At 38.0% G+C, this 21,138-nt stretch overlaps 1 protein-coding gene across 1 annotated transcript in view; it reads right to left on the bottom strand.

Annotated features, from left to right (window-relative positions):
* daam1a (dishevelled associated activator of morphogenesis 1a) overlaps positions 1–18,993 on the bottom strand; it is a 33,559-nt gene extending 14,566 nt beyond the window's left edge. Inside the window, exons 1-10 of the mRNA XM_042500478.2 lie at positions 18,292–18,993; positions 7,749–7,968; positions 7,552–7,641; positions 6,158–6,229; positions 5,776–5,870; positions 5,426–5,645; positions 3,768–3,881; positions 3,041–3,151; positions 2,676–2,779; positions 1,796–1,862 (exon numbers count right to left, since the gene is read on the bottom strand). Of these exons, the coding sequence (XP_042356412.2) occupies positions 1,796–1,862; positions 2,676–2,779; positions 3,041–3,151; positions 3,768–3,881; positions 5,426–5,645; positions 5,776–5,870; positions 6,158–6,229; positions 7,552–7,641; positions 7,749–7,934 (1,059 nt within the window). The 5' untranslated portion in view covers positions 7,935–7,968; positions 18,292–18,993. The remainder of the gene's footprint in view (positions 1–1,795; positions 1,863–2,675; positions 2,780–3,040; positions 3,152–3,767; positions 3,882–5,425; positions 5,646–5,775; positions 5,871–6,157; positions 6,230–7,551; positions 7,642–7,748; positions 7,969–18,291) is intronic.
* Positions 18,994–21,138: the final 2,145 nt, after the last annotated feature.

Genomic DNA, 21,138 nt, shown 5'->3' with positions numbered 1-21,138 from the left:
ATGGAGACAGTAAATGCTATTTCCACTGGGTGCACTGTCACAGTCAATGTTGCTGGAAATCATTGACATATCCCAGGTTGTGATAATAAAAAAGTCAAATTTGTATGTAGTATATTGTACGACGGAGGATTAGGGCCACATTAAGGGAAAAAAAAAATTATTTACGAGATTAAAGTCATTAGTTACGAGAAAAAAGTCATTATTAATGAGAAAAAAGTCATTATTAATGAGAAAAAAGTCATTATTTACGAGATTAAACTCATTATTAACGAGAAAAAAGTCATTAATGAGAAAAAAGTCATTATTTACGAGATTAAAGTCATTATTAACGAGAAAAAAGTCATTATTAATGAGAAAAAAGTCATTATTAACGAGAAAAAAGTCATTATTTATGAGAATAAAGTCATAATATTCAAACCTGCTGCTTTTGGAGACACTTGTTAACATGAGGGCTATGGAGGATTTGGTTGAGTTGTATTTTAGGATAGGTTTCACAAACAAGGAGATACTTAATCTTTTGGCACATCAGCATCACATTATCATAAGTATCAGGACTTTAAAAAGAATATGCAAGAAATTGCATCTTTTCCAGCGAAAGAACCAGTCGGACTTGGAGGATGTTGCTGCTTTTCTGGAGGGGGAAATGGCTGGAACTGGTCAACTGCAGTGTTATCACTGGATGCATCTATGGGCTATTCAGAGGGGTTTCGTTGTGTCTCAAGAAACAAATCCTCCGTAGCCCTCATGTTAACAAGTATCTCCAAAAGCAGCAGGTTTGAATATTATGACTTTATTCTCATAAATAATGACATTTTTCTCGTTAATAATGAGTTTGAGCTCATTAATAATGACTTTTTTTCTTGTTAATAATGAGTTTTTTCTCATTAATAATGACTTTTTTTCTTGTTAATAATGAGTTTTTTCTCGTTAATAATGACTTTTTTCTCGTTACTTATGAGTTTAATCTCGTAAATAATGACTTTTCTCATTAATAATGACTTTTTTCTCGTTAATAATGAGTTTAATCTCATAAATAATGACTTTTTTCTCATTAATAATGACTTTTTTTCTCGTTAATAATGAGTTTTTTCTCGTAACTAATGACTTTAATCTCGTAAATAATTAACATTTTTTTTCCCTTAATGTGGCCCTAATCCTCCGTCGTAATATTGAAAATAATAATTTTTTGTGTTTTTTTTTCATCTAAAAACATACTGGCATCATGACAAAAACCTGGCATTTAAAGGCTTAAAATTATGGAAATTACCAAACAGTTGAGATTTATGATTAGGACAGGTGTTGCCTAAAAAAATAACCAATGTAAGTAAAAACAAAAAAAAAAATCATATTTAATCTTCAAAGCCTGATTTTGGAGCCCATTTTGTGTGCAAGGCAGTATGAGTGTGAGTATCTGAAACTGCGCAAAAATAACAATGTGTAAAAGTCAATTTGTTGCTGACATATCCCAGGCTGTGATAATAGGTAATACATTGAAAATACTTTTTTTTTGTATTTTTTTCATCTAAAAACACAGTGGTATCATGACAAAAACCTGGCATTTAAAGTGTTAAAGTTTGGAAAAATAATGAATATTGGATATGTATGATGTTGGTTAAAATTAATATGAATGTACAATATTCTTATGAGTCTGTCTAATATTAAAGCGGGCCCTAAGGATTAATATACATCAAATTGAAATGTAATGTACAAGTTTCTTTACGATACAGGAACCCTGGATGACTACTTAGTAGTGTCTTTTATAAACCTTTAAAAGAGTTTGTCTAAAATGACTTACAGCATCAAAGTGTTTGGACATCAGAAGCTCGTCTTCATTCCTCAACATCTCAAAGAAGTCCAGATGCCTGGGAACAACACACACATACCAACTGAACTCAGAGAGCCATCATAAACCAATGTCAAAGTGCTCAAAGAAATACATTCCTTTGACCTGTTTATATATTTGTTAGTTCTATGGGCAAGTTTCCATTACAGATTTGTGCAAAACTTAAGAGATATTTTTGAAATGTCAATAAAACACAATTCCGAGATGAGTGCGTTTCCACTGAGTGACGTTCTGTGACTTCTCCTCTGGTGATAACATTCCAAGAAGCATGGTGACATGTGTTTAACATATTAGCAGCTTTATTTCGATTGTAGCCACCACACTAACCATCATTATTTCCAAGCTAAGGTGATGTAGGCATTGTATGAAAGCAATAATGAAAAGGCAAGCCCCTTATACGCGGGAGCGGCCATGAGGGTGATAGTCCACGATTTCAAAGAGGAATTGTGGATTTAAAACTTTCAGGTGATACGCTCAACTTTTGAAGAGTTATGTGATGCAATAACAGCTCTTGTAGCTCCTGCTGCATCATGAGGGAGTCAGTTCCTACTGAAATGCACATAGCCATAGCATCATATTACCTAGAAAAGCCCAAAAAGTGTTTCCATCGCAGTGTTGCAAAATTTGTTCTTTTAGAATTGCCTGAAATACCACTTTATGTGAGCATAAAAACTTTTTTACGATTTTTTTTTTTTTTTTTTTAAATTGACATGTTTCTATTGGGCATATTTTCCAATTTCAATTTTTGCAATTTGAGGGTTAATGGAAACCCGCCTTATGACACAGCTGTGCTGTTTTGAATTGTGAGCACCCTTTGGTGCACCTGGTGTACCTGTTCAGGGTGGCGTTTTCATGGGATCGTAGTTTATCGATGACAGGCTGAATGCCCAACATAAGAAACTCATAGCGCAGGTGGATACGGAACTCCAGACTGGTCTGAAAACACACAAAAATATGCAACATCACCATGCTGGTTTATTCTTTGTTATTCATTAGATATCAACAATCTGCTGTATGAGGACTACTGCTGGGACATACATTTCCTCCTGAAGGCAAATTAAATATATCTATCTAGAGGAAAAGAGGGCACACCAAAAAATAAATCTTATGGTATCATGCTACATGACAAACTGACAACACATCCTGATAAACTAACGCTGTTTCCAGCAGAGGAAAGACACAGAGCTGGCTGATCACCTCTCCTGCTCCCTGGCTGAGCACAGCGTTGATGAAGGACATGATGGCAGTCTTCAGATTGACTTCGTCCCTGTAGCGGCCTGTTGATCTGTCCAAGTCTGTTACCAGGGTCTGCACATAAAGCAGTTTATAGACATCAAAATTAGAAATCACTGTAAACTTTCATTTAAAATCAGATGACTTTCACTTTCAGTATCTAAACCTTTGACATCTGAGTTAATTGGTGCAATTTCATTCAAAACATGGGGAAAAGGTAACTCAGCAACTTTGGTATGGAATATCATACATATTGCAAGAAATTAGAGGATTTAGAAAATTATTTAACAAAAAAAAAGGTAGGGAAAAGGAAAAAAAAGAGAAAATATTTTGATATTCATCCAATTTCTTTTTAATTTTGTTATTGAATTATAATTTTTAAGCCCCTTTTCTAAGTATTGTTTGCCTCATTTTTTTTTTTTTGGTTATTCACTTTTTTCATTTTTTTGTTTTTACTCATTTGCAGGTTATTTTCTTGCACATTTTACTCATTTTTGCAATTTTTTTGGATCAAGTCTTCTTTCGTTGCTCATTGCCTTTTTCCCTTTTTTTTCAAACCCAAGCCAAATTGCAGGTCTCAAAGGGTTAATCTTTGGGTAATAGTGTCAGGAAATCAGAGTCTATTTCATTCATCCCTCCATGGTCCCTTGCAGAAGAATATATGAGGTGCACACAGACAGCAGAAGCAGACCTGAAAGCGTGTTCTCTCAGCGGCGTACTTCTGGTAGTGCAGCATGGCTTCTAGAACTTTCTTATGGCCTCCAGGCACCAAACATACTGCACCAAGGATCTCTAACACTGCAACCTGAGGAGAAGTAAAAATAAAAGAAAAAATCCACATGAGAAAGAGGAAAAATCAGATTATTTACTGAAAGTTAATGTTCAAGCTAGAATTACTGTCTTGTGCTTGTATGCCTGAAAGGACCAGTCAAGCTGCAATTACTGTTTAAAATTAAGTCAGCTCTGGTTCTGTTTAAGGTTATTGGAACGTTGGTGCTATTTAGTGAACCAGCTTACTTTTCCCTCAATTCTGAATTGAAGTATTGTATTGTAGGCATTGTCAATGGAGGGTGCTGCATAATGAACAAAAGAAGTAAGCAGCAAAATCTTGGAATACACTGATTACCTACCGACTGTCAGATATTTGTTTTCACCCCCCAAAAAAGCATGGACCAACTATTATTAAGACCATTGCACACTCTTTTTTTATCTTTCTAATCTGTGGAATGCAACAAGCCAGCTGATATCATCAGGTTTTCCTTCATTTCAGGTCAACAAAAACCTACAATATTTTCATTCCAGCTGAGAACCAACTTTTCAGGTTCTGATCCAAGTTGGTTTTGGTCAAAATGTTCTTAACAGTTCAAAATTAGGTGCGGAATCCAATAAGGAACTTATCTTAGTTGGTGCAAAGGACTATGTGTGGTATTTTTGAGTCTCTTTGAGGCTCAGGTGCTCACAGCTATGAGACCTGAGCTAGACTAGCCTGTTCCGAACTCCGAACTCGTCTGTCAGTACTTTCAGCGTGGGAGTTTGATGCTAAAAAGCCGCCTTCTGCATCCAACCAAAACACAGCTGGATGGCATCAGATGAGAACGCACCTGGACAGAACCGGTGGCGTCGTTATTGTACATTGGCGAACAGCCAGAAGACACCAGGTGCGCGTGGGTGGCGTCACCTGAGAACGCGGCGAGACGGAACCGGTTGAGTGCACATAAAATACTGAAGGACAGTGTCAGGTAAAAACGCTGCTGGTAACAATGTAATATAAAGAGCATGAGTTTGCTTATTGGGTGGATAGGGAGGTTGAAAGGTCCAACAAAAAACAGAATTTTTCAGAATTTGCTTCCCCTAAACCTAAGTATCTGTGACTTTGTTGCCTAATCCCGATCTCCCCATTGTAATTGTCCGTACTATTGTGTAAACATAAGGACCATGCTGCTCCACGATAAAGTGCTGCGACATCCCATCATGGGCAATTGTTGACATCACAGTAACAGTATCCCAGAGCGTAAACAGCTGAGGCAAAATGATACCTAAAACGTCATATTTAGATGTGGAAGATCAAGTGACAGTGTTGCCTCGTGACAAGTTCAGAGTGAGAACGTGTTGAATGGACAGGTGAGTGTCTTTCCAAATCATATCCAATCAGTTTAATGTTTCACAGGTCGACTCCAATCAATGTGTAGAAACATTTCAGAGATGATCAAGAGAAATGGAAGGTACTTGAGCGCCACAGCAAAGGGTCTGAATACTTTCGTTTTTTCTTTGTAATACATTTGCATTTCAAGTTTTCTAAAATCCTGGTTTTGCTTAGTCATTATGGGGTATTGAATTCACTGTGGTTACCTTTGTTTTGATGCTTTCAGTGGTGAGACTCTGAGCGATGATATTTATGCTCTCACAGTGACCCAGGACATGGGCTCTGCCTTGAGAGTTGTTCATCAGAGCCTTGATGCAGCCGATCAGAGAGGTGTGGACCTGAGAGTTGGTGGTTTCATAGTCCATGGACTTGAGGAAATTCAGGATGCAAGACAAGCCGTCCAACTCAATGAATCGTGTCACAAAGCTGGAGGAGATAGATCAGAATGGCGTGTTTAAGTTGGTCTTTAACACACTGCAGTACAGAAGGAATGAAATAAAGCTTTTCAAAATGTACAGCACATTTCCAGAATAACGTGTTAGACCTGGAGTCATACCTCATCGGCTGTGTCCTCAGTGCTGTCTTTAGATCATCTACGATATAATGTCTTCCCTGCTCTTCATCATCCTCCAGTGATAGCAGAGTCTTCCTCTGGGAAGGGTCATGCAAAATAATGCGTTGATATTTTTCACATTTAAAAAAAAAATGTTTATTGTTTAGATTCAACAATGTAGACAGTTTGGCTCGGTCCCTTTGACTTGTACAGCTTCGTGTTGATTTATAATGAAGCAAAAATCAAACTTACAACCCACATTTTTTTTATTGTTGCTTCAAAAAAAATCCTCAATATTTTCACAATGAAAAAAGAAAATTTGTAATAAAGCAAAATCTGTCTGTGATTAAAGTGAACAGCTGGAAGACGACAGAGTGTAACTCACAGCAGCCATGACCCGGAGCTGGTCAATATAATACTCTGGCCATCTGGTTGCTCCGTTATTCTCCTCTGCCTCCTGCAATACACACACACACACACACACACACACACACACACACACACACACACACACATACAGGTCAGGGTCAAGGATATACTCACATATAACAAACATGCGATGTAACTTGCCTAATAGTTATTAGCCCTTTTATTTAAAAAGGCTGCGAGAGAAGCTCAAAAGTTGTGCTGATACCAGCATCGACTGCCTATTAGAAGAACTTTATCTTATGCTTTTCCTTATTTTCTGCCATAAATTTGTATGTTACAAGATCTGATGTTTATATATAAACATAAATAAATTATCCCTGTAAGCAAAAACCTAGTTAGTTAACATGAGCTTGTGACATGATTTCCTTAAATGGTCATATACTGTATATGGTGTTAATGTTAACTGCTGCCCATGCAGAGTGACCAAGTTTTAATATAAAAATATATTAAAATATCATTTATGATATATAACATTCTAAGACATGAAATAATATATAAAGTAATATTTTAAAGGCGAGGGGAAAATGTCCAGAAAAAAAGTTATTAATAGTTATTATTATTATTTAAATTATTAGAATTTTAAAAAACTTTTTTTGCTCTCATCATTTCTATGTTTTGTTTCTTTCCTTTTTTTGGTCAATTTTCAGGTAATTTTATTGTAATGTTTTTTTTTTTGGTTTTTTTTTTTTACAAATGTCTTGGTAATTTTGGGGTCATTTTTCTTAAACTGCCCATTTTCTTCTTTTTTTCTTTGTTTTTTTTTTTGTTAGTTTTTTTTAAATCCTGCAAATTCACTCAAGTTTTAAAGAGTTAGTAAGTCACTGTATGATGAAATGAATAATGACAGAATGTATACATTTTGTAGACATAATGTTTGGTCATTTATATCTCAAACTAAAGCAGTGTTAGCTTGCTATCCAGGACACTTCTGTTTGCTCCACATGCGATGTGAAGACCTCAGTATGCTTCAGATTAAATATGTGTTGAATAAACTTCTGAAATGGGCTGCAGCCGACAATTTTCGTAACATTCAAAAACCAACAAGCCGACATTCTTCATTTAAACTCGTGAACAGAGTGCAACACCATTAATCTGTAGGTGAGACTGACAGTGTGAGCTGTTGTGTGATTGATCATCATGCTCTCACCTCTGAGATGAGAGAAACTCACCACACCTTCCAGTGTGTCCATATCCAAAATACATATACGCTTTTGTCATTTTCATGACGTAGTTCATTTGAGGCGTACTGAACTCATTTTGGTTTGTGATGGCAACTCTTACTCAATAAAAGTCTGTCCAAGAGCCATAATACATAAAAATAGAGACAAATTGGCTGATGTAGTTTCTTACCATTTTCTTGCTGCAGTAGATCTGCCATTTTTTCTCTGCTGGCAGAGAAAACATGGCCGCCCTGTGCTCCTCCGTGAGGTCAAGCTCATCCTGGAATAGAAGACAAAAGGGACACAGAGGGACAATGATGAACATAAGAAGACAGCTGTTGGATACATATGGATGTCTAAAAGCCTCTTTGGTGTTGTGCCACTCACCACCAGCTCTGTGAACATCCAGTCCAGCTCTTGGGGGGCGGGCATAGGTAGGGTGGGCTCCAGTACAGCCATGGTGCTGGTGTTATCGCGGCAGTAGGTGATCTCTGGTTGCTCGCTTCCTTTGAAGCAGCAAGAAAATAGGGAGGACAGGCCACGCCCCTGGGGCTGCTTCAGCCGGGACACCATGGTTACAGCGGGACGACCTCAGCAGAAAGGTTGACTAAAGAGAAAGACAAAATGTATTCATCAGATGTGTTGTCATTTACTCCCTGCTAGTACTGATCATGATGCATCTGCAGCAGTGCCTAGATGGAGAAAACAAGTTGAGGTCAAGCAATGTTTGTGAGAGACTGGATAAGCTTCTAAAAAAAAAAAAAAACATTAAAGAGATGGTCCAATTTTTTCAGGTGGAGCTGGAAATGGACTGCATTTGTATTGCATTTTTCTAGCCTTCCAACCACTCAAAGAGCTTTCACACCACATGTCACATTCACACACTGGTGGCTGAGGCTACCGTACAAGGTGCCACCTGCTACTCAGCAACCATTCGCACACACGCTCCAGTGACGCAGCAACAGGAGCAATTTGGGGTTCAGTATCTTGCCTTAGGAAACTTTAACACATTGACTGGAGAAGTCATGGATCGGACTGCTGACCTTCCGATTGGAGGACAACCCGCTCTACCTCTGAGCCACAGCCGCCAGTCAGCGTATTACCTACAGTAGATGTGAGTTGCCCCTAGTTTGGAGAAGCAGTACTGACACGGAAACTGCAACAACATGTTCTCATCACAAGGCGTCACGTGTTGCCGCTTTGCAGTGAACTTATATGTCTACATATTGTGCTCTAGGTATCCTTCTACATCTGTTATTGACGTTCCAGGATGTCACTAATGTGATGTCAACACAATTACATCGGATTAGCCTGCATCTGGTTATGTTCAGGCAACAAAAGCACATGGTAACCAACACTGAGACGTCAACAAACACACATGCTGGCTTGGATGGTTAGGATTAGGGGAAGGAGGCACATGGTAAGGGTCAGGACTGCTGAATACCAGTGCTTTTGCAGTGCTTTCCATGTAGGATCCCACTGCCAAAACCCATCTTTAGTGTCTGCATGATACACCGCTGGACATAAACATTTACATTATGTATTATTTATTATGTGTGCCAGACGGCAGAATGATAGGCAGACAGTGTCAGTTGAGAATGTAGCCAGATGGAACCTGAAAAACTGGATGGCATCAGGTTGAAATGCTGCTAGTAATGACATAATATAAGGAGCATGAATGTCCCAAAAAAGAGATGGTGGTTTGGTCCAACAAATCCCCGGCTTTCATGTGGAAGTCCAGTGTCCGCTTCCTGTCTGAATGTGATGTTTTTCTTCTCCACCTTACCATGTGCCCTTGTTGTCTAATCCTAACCACTGGTGCCCTGCACTCTCACTTGGTAAATGCCTCATACCTCTGAACCCTTTTAATCTGATCAAATTGTCTTGATCTATTTCAAAAAGATAGGGACAAGGCAATGAGCAACAAAAGAAATTATCCAAAAATGTACAAGAAATTAATAATAAGATATATTAATAATAAAAGAGAAATTACAGGAAATTTGTGAATAAATAAATAAATAAATAAAACAAAGAAACCAAAACAAAAAAACAAATGGGCAAAACAAAACAACAATACAGACATGAGCTGCACTACGCTAATCCTGTTGCCTCTCGGGAGCATTCCTGCTCCCTTGTTTCCTAGTTTCCCTGGATCCTGGCCGTAACCTTGACTGTGCCTGACCGTGGTGATAGCTGTGCTGATGCTGTGATCCTGCCTTTGGTTGTGCTCGTGCTGTGGCTGTACTGATACTGTGCCCCTCGCTCGCCCTGATTGTGGTCTGGTCCTGGTTGCGCCGATGCTGTGGTCTTGCATTTGGACACCTCCCTTTCAACATATGCATGAGACTGTTATCATCTCCCTCAACATCATCATAGAGTGCAATTACTAATTTCACACCTACCATTATTGTAATATGACATGCATCTGTTTCTATTATTGCTGTGCCCCCCATGTTTTGTGATAATGGGCTATATAAATAAAACTGACTTGACTTGACTTGACATGACTTGGAAAAAGTGCTTAAAATGTTCACTAATTTAACTTAATTTTAAATATGTAATTATGATAATTATATATTTTTTTTCCTAGCGTTTGCACTTGACAGTTTTTCCTTAACTTTAAAAAAAATCATTTTCTAAATGTATTCATTTGTGGAACATTCTTACCAAGTTGTTTGTTGTTTTTTTTTTACCATGTTTTTGAAATCACACAAGTTTGCTGAGGTTCAAGAGTTTAAACACCAGTGCATAAAATGAGCAGACATATAGGCTCGCACAGCTTACACTGTGCGTGCTGCACAAACACTTATCTCTTATACATCAGCACCAACATGATCAAACACACACAAACTAACACAACTACACACAGACACACATACATTCATTTGGGTGTGATAACAAGTCACAACTGGAAGAGCTGTTGTTCTCAGCTGACTCATGAGGTGTGGCTTGGTGCTCTTCCATCTCAGTCTTGTGCTCGATCATTTATTTAAGGTTTGATTGATGATAGAAACAGCACTTTGGTATGTTGGGCCACAAAAGCCAGTTTCAGTGGAGCTGTTAAGAACGGCAACATACTCAAGTCTTCCTACAGTCATAAAGCAAGTGCTGGTGGGACAAAGAGTCACAAAATATTAGTTTTTCTATGCGTCTCTTCTCTAAGACTGTCAAAATAAAACCAGTTACTGGAGGTTGTTTGTAAGAGCAGTAATAATGACTCATATGTGCGTTTATGGTTAGGCGGAGGTCTCTAGTGGTTTAAGGAATCAGGCCCCCTGGAAAACTGTTTGATCTTGCAGCCAAGTTTTCCCTGTGGACACCACCTTATAACAGCAAAAACTGTAGCCCAAAAAACATTTTCCCCATTGACCACCCGTGCAAAAGAGACATCTGTAAACGTGTTGACAGGGCACCTTTTCTTTTTGTAAAACCTTCCTTGAGCTAAGAAAAGCAATCTAAAAATCCATGACGTCATCAAATGTGAAGTCTATGAGCTAAGTGCGAACTGGTGGGCGGGGCCAGTGGGAGGAACTCATAATACATCAATGGGAGGAACATGTTTGCACAGTGGGCTGCAGACTGCAGAAATAAACACAGTATTACCAGGCAAACAACTCCAAAGGATTGAGTAAGCACCATCTTGGCATCCGGTATCCAGCTATTATTATACATTTATGGCAGAAATTATGACAACATCAAAGGAAGCGACATCATGAGGTTATATCACATTACCTTAGTAACAAACATAACAGCCTTTTCTCAGTCTGAACTCATCAAATACAGCTGCTTGGACTGTGCTTTTGGCATAAAATCACAATGCCAAAAGCACAGCACTGGAATGCGTCAGCTTAGAATGTAGCCAGACAGAGCCGGGCACGGGGTTATAATACGCAAGCAAGCAGCCAGTCTGCACCTGTCACATCTACATGAAACATGGCAGGATTGTGTCAGGTTGAAACACAGATGGTGACCATCTAATATAAGGTACATGAAGGTGCCAGGGCAGGTGGGTCCAACAAACCCAGTACTTTCATGCAGATGTCTAGTGTTTGATTTCCATCTGACTGTGATTTTTTTTACACCTTACCTTGTGCCTCTTCGGCCTAACCCTAACCATACATATGAGCATGTGTGTTTGTTGACGTCCTGGTGTTGGCTGCCATATGCTTTTGTTGCCTAAATGTAGCCATGTGTGGCATAATTACAGTAGCGTATCACAGTAGCAGCATCTTGGAACATAAATAGCAGATGCAGAAGGATACCTAGAGTGTAACATGCGTAACATGTAGACATGGAAGTCCACTGCAAAGCGGCAACATGGGATGATAACATGCTGAATATACTTATCTTAATCTAAACCATGAACCCTTAAATTTAAACCTAATTAAAGAGCTTTGATGCTTAAGTGTGAAGTGGTAGTTTTTGTCTCACTGTGACCATTTCACAGTGTTAACTTTCTGTATAAAACTGCAACTGCACTTTTATGTAATATACAAGTTTTTCAGTTGTGCACTGGAACAGGTGTTATTCTCAGTCAGATTTCACTTCCAGACCGGTAAAATATGGTGCTTGAAAAGCTGTCCATCTTGATAGTGATGAAAATCTGGTTTATACAGGAAATGCTGATTAATGATCGTCTCTGCTGTCAGTGAGTCAGAGTTGGCTGTGATGCAGTGTTAGGGCTTACAGGAGGGTAAGGAGCGGTGTTATGTCAAGCATGCTGACCTGATAGATATGCAGGAGGAGACACACCCTGACCCTCAGCAGGAAGAACATGTACTGATTAAGGACAGTTAAGACCAGTGATAAATGATGCTTAAAGGGATAGTTTGGAATTTTTGAAGTGGGGCTGTATGAGATACTTATGTGTAGTCAGTGTATTACATACAGTAGCTGACGGTGGCATGCTCCTGGTTTACAGAAACAGATGGGGCATGCACCCCACAACTCAGTATTGCCCTGCTGTACTTTCTGGGCCAAACAGCTGACCGGTGGTGGATGAGAAAAGTAGTGCCAAGGAAAAGGGTTGTGTGACGTTGAGGTTAAGCGGTGAAAATACTCTATATACAGCGTCCACTTAGACTGATATTGATTTTTTTTAGGTAGGCCTTTTTTCAAGTGGCTAACAGACATTTATCAACCCCTGCCCCATCTGTTCCTGCAAACCAGGGGCATGTCGACCACCAGCTCCTGTATGTAATACACTGACTATAGAATCTCATACAGCTCCATTTCAAAAATCCTGAACTATCTCTTTAAAGTCTCGAGTTTTTTCTACTGTCGAATAAAATTCTCATCAAAAAACACCAGAAATGTCTAGAAGTGGTTCCCTAACTCATCATCATAATCATGATATCAATAATTTGATTTGATCCTCATTTGATGGAAAATACAGAATTTTTTTGTCATCAAATTGTTGGACAGATTGACTCAATCAGTATTTTACATGCAAAGTTAAGTAGAGCTACAATTATAGATTCATTAGGCCATTTACTTGGACAACTGGCCTTGTCCCAGTATACAAGCTAGAATCCATTAATTGACAGAAGTATGTCCACGGTAGGTTTAAATATGCCCCCTTTGCTTTTGGACGGTCCTCTGGTTGACCTATTACTTCACATACCAGACAAGTTAGCAAGCAGCAAACAGGTTGCATGTCGTCAGTGGAAACTTGGATAACTTTTTGGCACTGCACATTTTGTATGTACTCTACACTTTACTTGATACCTCTGTCTGGTTTTGTTTCCCTTCTTATTCTTTAGTTTTTCCCTGCTTTCTTCTATGAATTTATGCTGTTTACCTTACATGCCAAACTCTGGTGCATGGAGCAGAACACTTAAATCAGTTCGGGTCCAGCTGAGGAATATACATGAAAGAGTCAATCTATCTTCAACTGCATTATCTAGGTATGGTCAACACCTTCACATCCCAACTCGTCACATAGTGCCGCTTTATCAGTGACCTTCTGCGTCTGTTTATGACATTTTAGGTATCCTTCTGTGTCAGCTGTTCACGCTCTGGGATGTCGTTACAGTGTTACAGTCAACAAATTCACATGGTGGGATGACACAGCACATCAACGCTGACTGTCACAATGGTTAGTATTAGGCAACAAAGTGATGGAGGGTTAGGTTTAGGCAAAAGAGGCACGTGTTAAGGTGTCTAAAGACAATTATCACACTCACACAGTTGGCGAACTGAAAGTCAGTTTTTTGTGGGACCCATTCACCTCCCCTCCCGCTGGCCCTAAGTGCCCTTGCACTCCTTATATTACATGGTTACCGGCAGTGTTATTACATGACACTGTCCTTCTGTGTTTCATGTGTACATGACCAGTTCCGTCTGGCTTCGTTCTCAAGTGACGCTGAGCATGCGCATTGCATGTGGACATGCCTAGTGCTGTCCGGCTTTCCACCAATTTTTAATGAAAATGTCATTGATTCTGTGCGGTTGCGTTTTAATTTGATATCGTCCAGACAGGTTCCAGGTGGACGTAAAAGGTGGCTCTTGGTGTCACCTTTGTACGCCAAAAGCACTGACAGTGGACGTAGTTGAAGAGTTCAGAATGAGAATGGGCTAGTGTGTTAGTGTGACTTTAAGAATTTCACCATTTCAGTCGATCTAACATGTTTACATGTATTTTAAAAGTTCAATAATTTGACTTTTTCTAACATCATGTAAACATACTGACTGAACAACAGTGAGTACACTGAGATATAACAGCCCTGAAGCTCTTCTAGCTGATGTGGATGCATGTGTTGTTGGTATCTGACAGTGTCCACAGTCAGTGACCTTGCCTCCATCATGTGAATGTGTTAAAGTGAGCTGCAGGCTCCAATAATGATCGTACTGTTACGGTGTGTATAGACTGATGATGACAGGGTTATAATTCATGCTGATGCTCAGATGAACCAGTCGGCTCAGAGTTTACAGGGTTTAATCAATACTTTGTATCGATCCCTGCAGGGAGAGCGTGTTTTCTCCAGCCCTGCTGCCACATAGGACGTCAAAGGTCAGTGTCAGCGACACAACAGCAGGCGGACTCGCAGCTGGTGGGGATTCACCATCTCACTCAAGGACAATTCGGACTGTAAATGTTTGCTAGAGAGTGTTCTTTTCCAGCAGTATTGTGTGTTGTTGATGAGACTGCTGATCAAATGGCGTCATTCTGTATCTGTCTCCTAATGAGACGTTTCTGTCTCAGAACAGTTCTGTAGTCCGCACTCTGTAATTCTTTAGTTTCTCACTATAAGAATCCCATAAAAAGACCAAAACCAACATGTGCTGGTCAGTCTCAGACCCAAATCTTTAAAAACAATGAAAAATATTATGTTTTATTGTTCAAAAAAGGCTCAGTCAAAACAGCTGTAGTAGTTTGGCAAATGTCACTCAAACAGGAAGAAATAAAGTATGCCTTGGCAACTATTTTCAGCAGTGGATTAATCCATATCTGGTGCTCCTGTGAGCTATTCAGCATTTATGAGACTGAGTTAAAATCACACACACACTACAGTGTGTAGAAGAGGCTGGTGGTTTGGGAGGCATTTCCCCCATTCAATTTCTTTCTAAGAATTATCCCTTCAATATACTGAGTATGGAAATACAAGACTCTTTGGAATAATGTAGCAGTGTTGTAGGTTTTTTCATATATATATTTTTTGTGACCACCCAGGCTGTTCTCATTCCAAACTTGTCAAAAACATCCACTCTGTCAGTGCCTTTGGCATGCAATTTTTATTTTATATATTTTTTTTGTTAGGTTTATTCTTGACATTTTGACTTTATTCTCAAAATGAATTTATCGATTAATAGATTGATAAATAAATAAGTCTTCTCACTTCGTATTTATGTTTTCTCTTTGCCAGGCACTAACACTGAAAATTTGACTTTATTCTTGACATTTCAACTTTACTCTTGAAATGCAAAATAATAATTAAAGGAACTTCCTCATTTCATTTTTCCCCCTCTGGCCCTTTACAGTTGTTCTTTTGTGCTGATGATTCAACCAGGACAGTTTTTATGTTGATCCAAGCTGTAGAAAAGCTATCACTTGGCTAATGTTGTCTGTGGAGAAAATGAACTTTTACTCTTATTTGACTTCCAAAATATCCCACAATGCACCACTGTGCATTGACACAGATGATTTGGATTTGGATGTGGCATCATCACGGATGAAAGAGGTGGCTTGTTAGACTACATTTTGGTACCTTCATTGAATTTCACTGCAAATGTGAAGACAAACTGCACATCATTGTGCACAGTGAAGCTCAGACATGTCACAGACTGACTGAATAGCTGGAGAATCAAAGTTGGACCAAACAGCAACACTAAAACGTGAATCTGCCACAGCACGCCTGCACATTTTATGTCAACTCCAAATATTTGCCCCCAGATCCAAAATCTGGCAGGTTCCAAAATCCAATAAAACAAACATCCAAGATAAGACACAGACCTTTTAGTTTCGCTCAGTTCAGTTTGCAGTTCAGTCAGTTCTCTCTGCAACAAAGCATGCATTTGTTGTTATGATATATGTGTTCTCAAAATAATGATGATAACACTGGGCTGTACAGTGGCTATCACTGAGGAACCAGAGGACACATCCTCTGTGTTGTTTTGGGGATTTCTCAAGGTTTTTATGACCCTAGGAGGGGGTGCCATCCCACAACCATGCAGTTACACACAGTTAGACTTTATTTGTTTTTATATAATTATTTTTTTTAATCAGTTGATCAGTGTGTAGGCACTGAAAAGGTCATTGTGTAGCAAGCTGCACGACACAATATAGAATGCTGAATGGATGGATAAATTCGATGTAAAAAACAAAAGGTAGCACTTCACCACCTTAGAATTATGAGGTTCTATCTGTGTTCAGAGCAGTTTTTAAGATATTGAGCTTTAAAGTTTTGCATTCCAAATAGCCAAAATGATATGAATCGGTTTGTTTTCTAAATTAAACTCCAAAAATGCATACAGCTGAAAAATGAAATTGTGCAAAATTGTCACAAAAAAAGAAACCAGAACAAACTGACTTAATATAAAAATAAAAAAATAAAAAATCAGGAAAAGGTCAAATAGACCACACCATGAATCGCCCAAAAATTAGCAAGAAAACAGTAAAATGTTAAAAGTAATTTAACTTAAACTGAAAAAAGAAAATGAATATAAGCAAGAACAAATGAAAGGTAAGAAACAAAAACAAACATGAGTTTAGATGTTTTCATAGTCTAATACATACACACACACACACACACACAAGAAACCCTGGACTTTCATACAGGAGTCCAGTCTTTGCTTCCCGTCTGAATGTGATGTTTTTTTCTATACCTCACCATTTGCCTCCTTCCTCAAATCTTGAGTGTCCGTGCCATCATGTGCATTTGTTGAAAACTAGCGCCGGTTGCCATTTGCTTTTGTTACGAAAACATAACCACTTGCAGTGCCATTTCACCATATGCTTCTGTTAACATCATGGTAACGACATCCCAGACCACGAGGAGCAGATGCAGAAGGATACCTAACTCATAACATTTAGACAGCAAATCTGCGATATGTGACGACTTGGAATGAGAAGATGTTTGGAGTTCCACAGGGTTCTTTGCTGGGTACAAAGTTGTTTGCATTGTAAATTAATGATATTTGCAAAGTGTCCAAAATGATAAAGTATTTGCAAGCAATAGAAATTTATTGTGCTCTGGTATAGAATTTGAGCAGCTGCTGGAGACATTTAGTGAACTTTAAAACTTAACAATTAATGCATAAATAAAAGTAAGTTTATTAACTTATGAATGCTAGTGTGTGTTTATGAAATTTTATTATGGGCTACACATACATTTGGTTTTGTATGTTTTGTTAGTTTCCATTATAGAAATCTAAAGAGAACAGTTTAAAAGTATTAATGCAAAAAGGGCAGGTACAATTAACTAAGGCTTCAGCCTTTAAAGCTTTTCATCAGCAAAACTTGCTGTGGTTCATCACTGCATTTATGATAAAAATGAAAATCTTTCTGTCAGTGTTTAGAATTTGGAATAAAGCAACCTCCAACACAAAACTTTATTCAAATGCCTTCAGTCTGTTTAATCAAAACTGAAACTTTCAACATCATATACACCATAAAACTCCCAGCAACTTTTTATAAAGTCAAAGTGAAAGTTAAAATAAAAAATGAATTACTTTTGTCTGTTTTTTGTTGCATTTTCCCATTTGTTTGCTATGTTTTTTGTAATTTTCATAGAAATATTTATTCTTTATTTTCTTGCATGTGTAGGGTATTGATGTTATTTCAGCTCAAGAGTTTTAGCAGTATTGTTGCAAGTGGTGTGATCTCTGTTGTTGTCAGTATTCCTGTTACAGGGGATGGGAGATTACGGGGAAAAAACATGACTAAAAAAATGGGAGAATACTCCCAAATACTGTGATTTGTATGCCCTGAATTGTTCTTCCAAAAAAAAATGCTGCCACTCTCTTTGCGCTTTTTAATTAATTACTTTTTATCAGTGACCAATGAAAAAAAATGCAGATATGGATAATCAGCAAAATGCCAAATATCAGCCCTGATTATCGTTAGTTTCATGCATATATGCCTCCTTGTGAAATATGTTATACCATAATTATGTTCCAAGTTCAGCAGATTAAATGAATGAACATCAGATTTGTTTCCCAGTACTCTAAATTGTAAGTACACAGTATTTTCTTAGAATATAATTTAGTCTTTAAGTCAGTTTAGTCTGTCATTCAGTCTTGTTTAGTCTCCTGTGGGAACCTGTGACTTTATCATTGGTTCCTGATTCATACAGTAAGTTAGCAGTGTTAATAATGACACAAAAATGTTAAAAAAACAACAGGCTATCTTATTGTGGTATTTGCAGAGGGGGGCTGTTAGACTGATAAAGCTTATAGAGCTGGGAGAGAAAGTGTGCATGTCGTTTCTTACCTTTGTGATCTTCTTCTATGTGATGCAGTGAGACGTCATGTTGAGCTCCAGCGGTGTGTTTAGCAGCAGGTGGTTGAACATTATATATCTATATCTATATCTATATCTATATCTATATATAGATATAGATAGATAGATAGATAGATAGTATAGTTTAATAGTTTATATAATCCAAATGAATAAATAAAATAGAATATAAAACAAGGAATAAAAAATCAGAAAATGATGAATGAAACTTGAACTCCAAAGATGGGTTTGACTTGATGAAAAAAAAATCTGGCAGCAAATCTGAAACTGAAATAGCACTTTAAGTTGATTTGAAAATGTTCAAACAGAGTCGACAGAATCCTAATCCACAGGAAGTTTGTTCAGTCAGAGAGTGGGCAAATAGAAAATCCACACATGAGAGAGAGCGAGAAGTGACCGAGAGCTGCTCAGACAGATTTCCTGAAAGTTTGGCAGAAACTTGCAGGTGTCCAAGAAAAACAAATCCTCTTTTTGCGTCACCTATCCACACAGCACCTGCTCCTGTCTCTGTCTCCTTGCTCCATTCTGATGTGTGTGTGTGTGTGTGTGTGTGAGTGTGTGTCAGAATGCAGAGAGAAACTGACAGATCAGCCTGGGTGAGAGTTACAGTATGTGAGGAGTTGAAAACACACACTACTGCATTCCTGGTGGAGGCAGTCACGCCCAGACCTCACCCACTGCTTTGTGTGTGTGTGTGTGTGTGTGTGTGTGTGTGTGTGTGTGTGTGAGAGAGAGAGAGAGACTGTGTGTGTGTGTGTGTGTGTGTGTGTGTGTGTGCGCGTGTGTATGTATGTGGTAATATGTGTGCAGCGTCTCATCATGTCTGATAATGAGGAGATGTTTCATGTGTGTTGCTGCAGCTCTTCAGAACAGGTTTTCTAACAGTGACGGTCGTCGTTACGTCAGCAGGCTGTTCTCATGTGATCACGCTCTGTGATCGGACAGCGAGCGATGGAAACAATCACAGCAGCAGACTGTCAGAGAGGAAATGACTGTAATTAGAAGCTTTATATTTAAATCAGCGGCCTGTCAGGGCAGATGTTCAAATATAACAATTGTTTCGCTCTTTTCAGTCCATGGATCTCCTGTCCTGGTCTATTTTTCTGACCTTATTTTCAAAAAACATTCTTACCAAATACAGAGGTCATATAGTGACAATTGCACTATCTATGTTTAAATTTCCACAAAAAGCTAATCTGTGGAACTTGAGTTATTTTATTAAGTAAAAATACAGAATGATATTCCATGCTCAAATATTGTGTTATATTTTCTTTTTCGAAATTAAGATTAGGGTCTGTAAAAATGTAATAATTTCCTGAAAATTTTACAATGTCTGAAAATGTGATGTCTAAGTTGAAAAATTAAAAAAAGTAAATAAAAAAATCAATTAAAAAAATACAGAAAAAAGAAAACAAAAAAGATTAATGATTACCCATAAATAAAAATAAAAATCCTACTCATCTTACCCAGATAAGAATAGTAATAGGACTATCACTAATAAATGCACTTCCTGTACACAATACTATATACATCAGTAAAATACATAATTGTTTACTCTTTTGGCAAATGGAGTTACATTTAGTGAAGAGTGCATGACTTGTTTAAGACTCCAAACTCAAAGTTTAGGACTTGGAACTTGACTTGGGACTTAGGTGCAAAGACTCCTGACTTGCAAAACAGTGTCTCTGCAACAATGTTTCTGCTTTTGGATTGCATACTGTAGCTGTAAAAAAGTTCTGAGCTGAATTCAAAGTTGTAATTGTAATTATAAAAACATTTTTTAGAGAAATTAGGTCTGCTAAAATATCTCTATGAAGCTTCTTTTTTAAAAAAAATTAACAATAAAAATAAGAATTCCACACTCCAAAACATACACAGATGCATACACAACATACAGTCACAGCAGACACACACACGCACACACTCAGAGGTGTCCAGCTGTGTTTCTGAGGGCAAAGGTACCAGTGTGTTGACACAGTGTGGATGAAGAGTAAATACAGAGAGAGAGAGGCAAAAAAAAAGAAAAATTAAAGGCAATCTACAGTTCACTCAGTGTGTCACCAGCCAGCTCATAGAAGCACACAGACACAGCGAGAGCACACAGGAGATTTATTGTACCACAAAAGAACAGAACCCTGAAGGCTCGCAGAACATTTCAGTATCTGTGCTGCAGCACTGAGAGGAATGTTGTGTGATCTAGAGAGCGAAACCAAATGTCACCAAAAACAAACACAGTGGAGGCCAGCAGTCACCAGCCAAGTGTGGCAGTCAGGCTGAGAGCCAGTCTCTGCCCGATCACCCTCAGGCTGCAGATTCATGGAGAATCTGAAATATTTGGGTCTATTGAAAGATTCTATCAAAGTGCTATGGAAGGTAACCTACTCTAGAGAAAAAAGGTTTAAATTTTGGACTCCTAATGACTCCAAATGGCATTTCTTTTTAGCCGCCCATTCCAGTGGCCTGGTTTGATTATTTAATTTCATTTTATTAATTTCATTTTATTTTTATTTTATTTTATTTTTTCTGTGATATAGGACATGTTAACATCACTTAATTGCATACCTGAAACATGCTGCAGAGACTCTGTGGGATGGTTAAGATAAGTTGCAAGATTTTATTCTATTTTATTTTATTTTATTTTATTTTATTTTATTTTATTTGTATGTTGTTCATTGGTTTTAACTTTAGTGTGTTTTTACTTTTACTGATTTATTGGTATATCTGTTATTTGTGTTCTCATCTTTTATCATTCTATTAATCTTATTTTAATCTATTCTTAGTTAAATTGATACGCATTATCCTCTTTTGATTGTTAACGTT

The sequence above is a fragment of the Plectropomus leopardus genome, chromosome 14 (genome assembly GCF_026936395.1).
Source record: "Plectropomus leopardus strain MGB_pleo_1.0 chromosome 14, ASM2693639v1, whole genome shotgun sequence".
NCBI classification, from domain to species: Eukaryota; Metazoa; Chordata; class Actinopteri; order Perciformes; family Serranidae; genus Plectropomus; species Plectropomus leopardus.
This window is presented reverse-complemented; position numbering and strand designations above follow the sequence as displayed.